This window comes from Haemorhous mexicanus, chromosome 1, assembly GCF_027477595.1.
Source record: "Haemorhous mexicanus isolate bHaeMex1 chromosome 1, bHaeMex1.pri, whole genome shotgun sequence".
Lineage (NCBI taxonomy): Eukaryota > Metazoa > Chordata > Aves > Passeriformes > Fringillidae > Haemorhous > Haemorhous mexicanus.
The window spans coordinates 22,274,554-22,283,505 of NC_082341.1; the positions used below are offsets into that span (position 1 = coordinate 22,274,554).

The window sequence follows — 8,952 nt, forward strand, 5'->3', positions numbered from 1 at the left end:
TCTCTCAGGTTCCAACACAGTTCCTTACAACGAGCTATTTCAATTTGACAAAAAAATTATTGCTAATCTTGGGCACAGAAAAATGTTATTTTGCTATTCCAAGAAGATTTTGAAAAGGATTTCTTTATATGCCTTCTCCAAGAGGTAATTGTTCCTCATGTACAATTAGGGGTTAATTTGTATCTCCTGATGCTGAATTTCTGGCAAAGGCAAATATATTCTCTGAAATGCACATATATTCTCATATTATGAGTTGACCCTACTCTGTGGAGTCTTTCTGTCTTTCCCATTGTTGAAGATCAATGTATTTTTATAGCATTTATAAAACATGATTGCCAATTATAGATAGCTTATATGCAGATCCAACAGTTTTAATCTATTCAATTTAATTAAAATGTTATATATTTTTCATCAAACTCTTTATTTAATCAGGTTCTAGTTTTTTTTCCTGGTACTGGAGTACTGCTCTGATAGCAAATGCAGATAATTAGTCTAATGAAATGTGTGTTTTAAATATATCTTGGAAAAACACTTTTATGGTGGCCATATATGTCACATCTTTAATGGAAAATGGCACCAGTCCTTTCAGTCTCAGTTACTTACTGTTTCAAAAAATCAGTGGTTTGCTGTTTTTGTTAAAGCCCTAAAATAGGTAACTTATTCTTTTTTTAATTACAAGAAAACTAAATTACATTTAAAATCTGAGATATTTTGAAATGAAGAATAATTTAATTAATGGAAGTAAGACACAGAAAATGTGGCAAAGAAAGTCAAATCATGGTTGATAATGAGACCAGTAAAGTTGTGATTTTCTTCCCCTCCAATGTTTGCTGACAGTTTTAGTATTAATATCTCTTTAAATATTTTGCAAAGTAATTTATTATGGAATAAGATAAGAATCTACTCTTTAAAAAGTCAGTCAAACACATTCTTCTCTAAGCAAGCAGAATGTTGCTTTTTCTCCTCTAGAGCTTGATTTTGCAGGTGCTCCAGGTGGAAGCATCTCTTTTTGAACATAGCACAATTTCCTTTGCAGAGGCCTTTCAGAAAAGCAAGACTCACCACAGATTAGGTTCTCCTAAATATAAATTTGGAGTAAAAACAATATTTGTTCTGCTTGTATATGGGCATAACTAAAAAAAAAAAATTCGTGTGCTGACATTAAAGCGTGTAATTTTCTATGTGTTAAGACTGTCTTGTCTTTACAAATAGACAAACTTCCAAACTGATGATAAACTGCACATTTGTTGAAACTTAGCTTTACCTTGTAAAAAACTGAGTGACACCGTCCTTCACCAAACAGACATTGTCAAATGCAAGCTCGGTCAAAACTTGGTTACTCAATGAAGTTTTCTTTTTTCCTTTATTTTTTTATCTTAAAGCATCGCTGGGAGTGGACCATTGCTTAAAGCACCCCGATTAGTCCTGGAAAAGCAGCAATCACCAGATGGCATTTTCCTCTACAAGGGCAGCAAGTTCACAGCAAGTTCTCAAAGAGCCATCACAAGTGAAGGACAAGGCTTCTCCAAAAGCATACTGGAGAAACAGCAACTTCTCATAAGCAGGCACCACCCCCCTACTGAAAGACACCATGCACTTGGAAATCACATCTCACAAATGTTCCCATGCAGCAACAACACCTCTCAAAGGGCAGGGGTGTCTTTTTCTTTCTCTAAAAAGGTCCCTTTGAAGCTTGAATCCTCAGCATCAGTCTTCAGTGAGAACTGTGAAGAAGGAAATGATTACAGTGAGTCCCCCAACCATAAAAAAAAGCAAACTATTGAGGGCTGTCATTCTGTCACACTTTTGGAGGAACAACTGAAAGCAAGTTTGGATAAAGAGTCACCTATTGCACAAGACCAAATGGATTTGGATAACAGTGCATCAAGTCATGTAACTGCAAAACCTAAAATGCTAAAGGAAAATGATAAAAGTAGTAATAGGGAATCAGAAGAAAAATTCAGAGCTAATCCTTCATTTTCTAAAGTCAAAATACCACTTCCAAATTCGAATTTTTCTGCTTCACTGAGAGAAACAGAGCGAGAGAGCAAACTGAATGAATCTGAGCAATTCTTTGAAACTCCCATCTCATCTTCATGCCAAACTAGCAATTTTTGTGCACAGCTGAACACCTACAAGCACAGTAATGCTCACCTGCCTGCCCAGTTATCTGAGCTCCCACAACAGCCAGTGCCTGAGCTGACCTGTTCAAGCAACATTAATGACAGCCCTGAAGTGATAAAAAGAGAAAGATCTTTGGAGATTACAGAAACCACAGATGGAAATATGGAAACACTTGAAAAGGAGACCATGGTTAAAGAAGTTAAGCCCCAGGCATTGCCTTTCCTCCGTGTAGTGAGCAAAGATGGCACCACTGCTCTGCAGTGGCCCACAGAATTACTTTTGTTTACAAAAACTGAGCCCTGTATTTCATATGGCTGTAATCCATTGTATTTTGACTTCAGACTCTCTTTAAATCACAGGGAGGGTAAACAGCATGAAACAAACAAAGCAAGCTGTAAAGAGCTCTCTAAAAATAAGACTGCAGATGAATATGAACCCTCAGGTTTAATAAAACACAAGCAAATGTCAAATGAACAAGATAATCAGTTGTTGAAACCAAAGAAGATGAAAGGTTCCCTAAATCCAAGAAAGGCCAAGCAAAAAGCTGAGTCAGACATAGGGAAAGAAATGAATGGAAATGGTCAAAAATGCATTGCAGATTATTTGAATGAAAATATACCCAAAGTGCCTGCTTACCTTGATGTCTCACAAAAGGATTACGTGACAGAAAAAAGTCTTTATACATCACTGAGGAGACCTTTAAAGCATCATTTCCATGGCTGTGAAAGAAAAGCTCAAAATCTTAGAAACAAAAGCATTTCTTTTTCTGCTTTTATGTCTAGGATTAAGAGCTCTAACTCTGAAAAATGTAATTTAATTGATTCTGAAGAAAAGTATGAGAACCAAAATTACTCCAGATCCCTCCAAGATGTGGTCAGCTGCAGCAGTGACATAAGTGACAGTGGAAAAGATTCTAGTGGAAGTTTCTTCAGTTGTAAATCTGGTTCAAACAGCCAGTATTCAGATAATGAAGGATGTGGAAGTTATACAAGATGCTGGAGATTCCCATCTCCTCAAAAGTCCTGGTCTGGCAGACATTCCAGCTATTCTGACACTTCAGTTAGCAGTACGAGTAGCTACATGAGTCCCACATCAAACAATCACAGAAGAAATCATTTGCTTTGTTGTTGTAAAAGAAAAAGCAAGACAGATGAAAGGCACAAACACAGGAAGCACAAGTGTATTTTCACTTCAAATGATACAGACGAGGATTATCTTTGTCACAGTAGAAGTCACAGAACTAGAAACTGTATTCAGAGTGGCACAATTAAATATCGAAGATGTTCAAGACATAAACTTTTACAAATCAGACACAGGTCTAAACACAGCAGATGTAGACATCAACATTTTGGCAAAGTGCTTAGTAGGAGTAGAAGCCGCCACAAATCCAAAAGTGGTTCCACTAGTGATTCAAGAAGCAGTGAAAGATCATCTAGCAGCAGAATATCAAGATGCAGCAGTTCAGGATCCATCTCAAAAGAGACTGACAACTGTGACAACAAAACAAAAGAGGATGCTGAGAGAGGTTCTAACGCTGAACCGGGAAAAGCTGGAGCTGCACATTCCAACTCTCTGAATGTGAATAGTCAGTCTAAAAACTTTGCCACCTGCTCTTCCAAAAACCTGGCAAAAGACATATGTGGAAAAAGAAAGTCAATGACAGCCAAGTTACTTTTAGAAAGAGTGCAGTCTAAGAAAACCCAGGAACAAATGCATGATCCAGAGAGATTTTCAGTCAGTAGTGGGACAGAATTAAAGGATCACTCACAAAGTCACTTTGCTCTTCAGTTTTCATCATTGGTAGATGACATTGCAATGTTACCTTTGCCAGAGAAAGTGCTAAGCATAGGCAAAAATGACATGAGACATAATGAAATCAGTTCATTGGAAAACAGTGTGAAGAAGAACAACATTGAAGCATCACAGATAACAAATGTTACTCTTTCACCTGGAACTGATTATGATCATTGTGTTCTTAAAGACATAATTCAAATTGAAACAGGCTATCAGAGCCCAAGCATAAAAAGGAACACAGCAATAAAGGAACAAACCAATCTCTTCATTAGTGAAGTGCAGCCCTTTCTACAAAGCTGTGATCCAGTACCAAATGATTTCCCTGGTGCTTTTCCCTCTAATAGATATTCTGTTGCTAATTCAACAGAGACCAAAGAAGAACTACATGATGTAAACATGGACTTGAGCCAGGCAGGAGGCAGTTCAGACTCTTTTTGTGACAATGCTATGCAGAAGTACGGTGATACACTAAATGACCTAGAAGTGTACAGTAAATCCACCTCCCCTCCTTTAGCACAGCAGCCTATCACATTTACGCCAGAAGAAGTAGACAAATATAGGTTGCTGCAGCTGCAAGCCCAACAGCACATGCAGAAACAACTTCTGGCAAAACATCTGAAAGTTTTGCCTGCCCCAGGACCAGCTGCCTTCTCTGCAACACCAGCAGTTCCTGCCCTCCCTGCTCAGCAGCAGGCTACTGTCACCACCATCCACCACACATTGCTGCAACGCTTTGCTGTCTCAGCATCTGTGCACCCCCACGGCAGCCATGTCTCCCTGGCACCCCTCCATCCCCTCTCTCAGGCACATTTTGCCCCTATATCACTTTCCCCTTTGGCACCAGCCATTATTCCCACCCACCCTGCTTTGCTGACAGGACACCCACTGCACTTGGTGTCTGCCACTCCCCTCCACCCTTCCCCACTGACCTTCCCTGCACTGCCTCACGCTGCATATATCCCAGCCTTATTTACACCACACCTGAACACAGCCACACCTGCTATACACCCAAATCACTTAGTTCATCCCTTATTCCAAGGACAAGAGCCCCATCACTATTCTTGTTCTGTCCAGACCCAACAGTTACCTACAGCAAAAGAAGTTTTCAGTGTTTCTAGCTACTTAAATTAGCCCAAACGATTTCATCATGGCTCCAACCCCAATTAAAATAAAAAAAAGCATTCAACATTCAATCACTTCTGAGGGGAAATCTACTGTTTTGCTGAGAGCACAACAGCAAAGATTTTAAAGTCCACAATCTGGCTGACAGCATATGAATGTTGATTTTATTCTTGTATCACTGAGGAAAAGGTGCTTTAAAGCCTTTCGTGATACTATCACAAGAAGGATGGGTGGCCAGTGTCATTCTACAGAATATTTTAAAATAATAACTTGAAGTGAAGTCTATGACTGCCAGTAGGAAAGGGACCACAGCACCCAGACAAAATGAGATCAATATCAACACTGCTGAGGGATCTAAAGCAGCACAATGTAAGATTGAGCAATCTTGACCCTCCTCAAAGATTTGATTTTCTGAGTTTGTATATGAAACAGTGCCTGGTTTAGTTAAGGTATTTTAGACTGAGGAAAAAATAAGGTATCTGGGACCAGCAGACCCTGGGACTGTCTCCTGGCCAAAGTAAACTGGGGAGGTTCAGAGGGAGGGGTGATGTGATGAGTCAACACTAGAAGGTGAGAATCACAACAACACCTTGAAGATCCTTTAGTGATTTCATCCCTGCATATGTTGCTTAGACAGTGTAAAGGGTCTGCAGTCAGGCCACGGGTACATAACAAAGCATTCCCTTAGCACAGGGACCTCTGTGCTGGCAGAAGCAGGCTGCCTCTTTTCTCTCTGAGCCAAGCATCCAAGAAGGCTCACTGAGAAGCCAAGTTCTTTGGCACTGCCTGGGCATGTCAGGGTGAGCAGCACCAGCCCAGAATTGCCAAGCAGCCAGTGCTGGCTTTGAACCTCAGAGGTACTTGGCCAAAAAGTTCCCACCAAACAGAGCTCTGATGTGTGGAAGAGTCTTTCCCAAAGAATGTGTCAATATTTTTCATCCCCTTCACAAATAACAGAAACAATTGGCTGGTCCTATAAAATCATGCAGATATTCATAAAGATGCAGGAGTAAAATTCTGATCAAAAACTGGCTCTACAGGTGGAGACTCGGAGAAAAACTTGTTCAAGTACTCAGCATTTAAAAGTTTATTGAATCTAACCAAATATGTCAAGATTCTCGCATGGCTTCCCAAGCTCTCAACAAGTAAATTGAAATTACGAATTGACAGGGTTTGAATGCATGTATCCAACCTTCAGAGTAATGTGTGGCTGAAATTGTTTGTAATAGCTGTGTATCTGGAAATAGGTGAAGGCTTCAGCATCTCTTTGAATGCCATAGTTTGACATTTTTTATAATGTTTCCAACTGAACACAGGATATTTAGCATGAAATTAGTTCATAATTATGGTTAGACTGCAAGCATGCTTTCCCAATAAAATTGGACCATGAAGTATCCAACACACAGTACCTGTTTGTTTGGATTAAAAACATTTGAAATTATTTCAATTCATTTGCAATAAGTGCACAAATACGTATCTTTCAGAATCAATATAAAACACATTGAAAAACTTTTGGAAGATTTTTATTCCATTATATTCAGCTACCTGAATAAGCTGAAAAGTCTAATTGCAAATAAGTTGTGTCTTTAAATACAGCAGAACCAATTTTCTTAGTTTTAATCAAAAAACATCGATCCATTGCAATAAAATGGAATTATTTTAATTTCTGTGTTTCTGCATCTTCTTCAGCATAAACAGGTAATATACCAAACTTTCTGAGTTACTTTACAAGTTGTGACAGCTAGTTTTGTGTCTTCAGAGTAGCTTTAAACATTTGATGGTTTAGCTGTTGAAAAAAAAAAAAACAGAAAAAAATTATGGAGACTATGCAGAAGCAAAACATTTTGGTGTTGAAAAAGGTTGGTGGTACAAGCACCTTCAAACATATTTTGGTTTGATTCCCAACTTATTTTTTAGTCTCATTAACAAAATGGATTCATGCCATCTGGGTGTTACTTATCTGTATGTAAATAGCATATAAATTATATTTATTTTTCTTGTTTACATTGTAGAGTAATTCTTTAATTGAAATTATTGCTTCAGAATTAAGGAAGTCAAAAATTTTATTTGTGAAGAATGTAGAACTAAATGTTTCCAGAGTTTAACAATTCTTCCTTTCAATTTTTGGCTGAAAATTTTCCCAAAATAGAGCCCAAATTTAGATATATTTTCTGTACTTCCAATACTTAATTTTCTGAGACTCAAACATATTTCACTTACTCTGACTTAACACCTCTGAAAATTACTACTTGCTTGGATGGAGATCCCTCACTCAGTGGACCATTTGGACACATTAGTCATAACCCTGTAGAAACATTCTGAATTGGACATCTAAAGTAGCAGGTCAAGCTGTGCCCCAGGAAGGGCTGACTGGGCTGCATGGCCATCACCTGCAGTCCAGGGATAATACCAGCATAAAAGGTGCATTTCCAGCCCCACAAGCTTTTAAATTTGTGGGCCCACTTTCATCTCTGTTGAAGTAAACCCAACTGTTCTCATTGTGTATAAGAGTTCATTTGTACCCTATGTAGATAACACCAAAAGAAAAATATGGAACTGAAGGAATGATGGGCTAATCTCATCTTTAATGTGTGTACACATATTTTGTATTCCTACTTCTACCAGACAATGTTAATACTATAGAAATTTCTGTGGTAAGAAACCTGACCAAATCAAATTTAACCATATCCTGCTACATAGATAATTTATGGAAAATAGGTGTACTTGTTTCCCTGAATGTATGCACCATACAACAGGACTTTAGAATAAATGAAATCATAGGATTCCCATGCATCATTGTACATACCAACATGGTAGGGCAAATAAATTGACAATGAAGATTAATTTTAATTCTTGGAACAATGGGAATTAGAATTTTGAGATGTATTCATGGAGAGAAAAAGAGAGATTAGGAACAGAAAGAGCACAAGAGAAAAACAACAATCACTGATTACCAAACACAGGCAACGTCCAATACCGTTCTTAGTGCACAGAAGGGATTTTCTTGGAGAAATGTAATAAAGCTGAAATTATATATTTTCTCTAATTGCTGCCATATTTTTTTCATCAGTAACATACTTTAAATATGTATCATTATAATTATTAAAAGCATTATTGTGCCTGATGTATGGAGCCATGCTACAATTTTGATTTTATTTAAAGAGATTTTAAAAAGAGTTATAGTATCCTTATGGCAGTGATATATACACACCAAGTTAATAATCTATTTTAGCTTGATTTTATATTCTTGATACATAATCTAAGGAAAGATGTCACCTACACCTTAAAATTCCAATTAAAAAAATTTCTGACTTGCACCATGATGAACTTTTTGTTGATGTTTGGGACTTTTTTTTTTTTGTATCTGATGCATTTCTGGAATACATTCAACATGTATATTTGTTGTGCAGATTTGCATAAAAATGCCATTTGATCAGATTGATTTTAAAAGTGTCAAGTTTATATTTAAAACTGGATAATACTCTGGCTAGTATAATATGTAAACTAGTAATTTTGTTTTGTATTCTCTGTATAAAGTGTTTTATATTATACAGTAGCTAAGTGAATTGCACTATTGTACATGCAATGGGACTTTTGTTTTAGCTTATTCAAGGAATCCCTGGGAATGTAGTTTAATGCAATAATATTTTTTTTCAATAAAAAGGCTTACTGGTATAAAGAGTGTCAGTCATGTATTTTTAATGTAAAGCATACCAAAAGGCAGCAACCTAATAAAATGCAGAATGATGCAAACATATTCTGTATTTTAATCTCCAGAACTGAAATACGTTTAATTCATTACTGTGGTTATAATCCTGAAATTTCATAGAATGTTTCCTAAAGATTTTAGTATGTGTTACAAAAGTGGGTTGTTTAAATGGAACTGAAAATAAATATTCCTTACAAAAATTA

At 37.1% G+C, this 8,952-nt stretch overlaps 1 protein-coding gene across 1 annotated transcript in view; it reads left to right on the forward strand.

Moving 5' to 3' along the window:
- ZNF804B (zinc finger protein 804B) overlaps window positions 1–8,952 on the forward strand; it is a 223,255-nt gene extending 214,303 nt beyond the window's left edge. Inside the window, exon 4 of the mRNA XM_059842797.1 lies at window positions 1,383–8,952. Coding sequence (XP_059698780.1) covers window positions 1,383–5,049 — 3,667 coding nt within the window. The 3' untranslated portion in view covers window positions 5,050–8,952. The remainder of the gene's footprint in view (window positions 1–1,382) is intronic.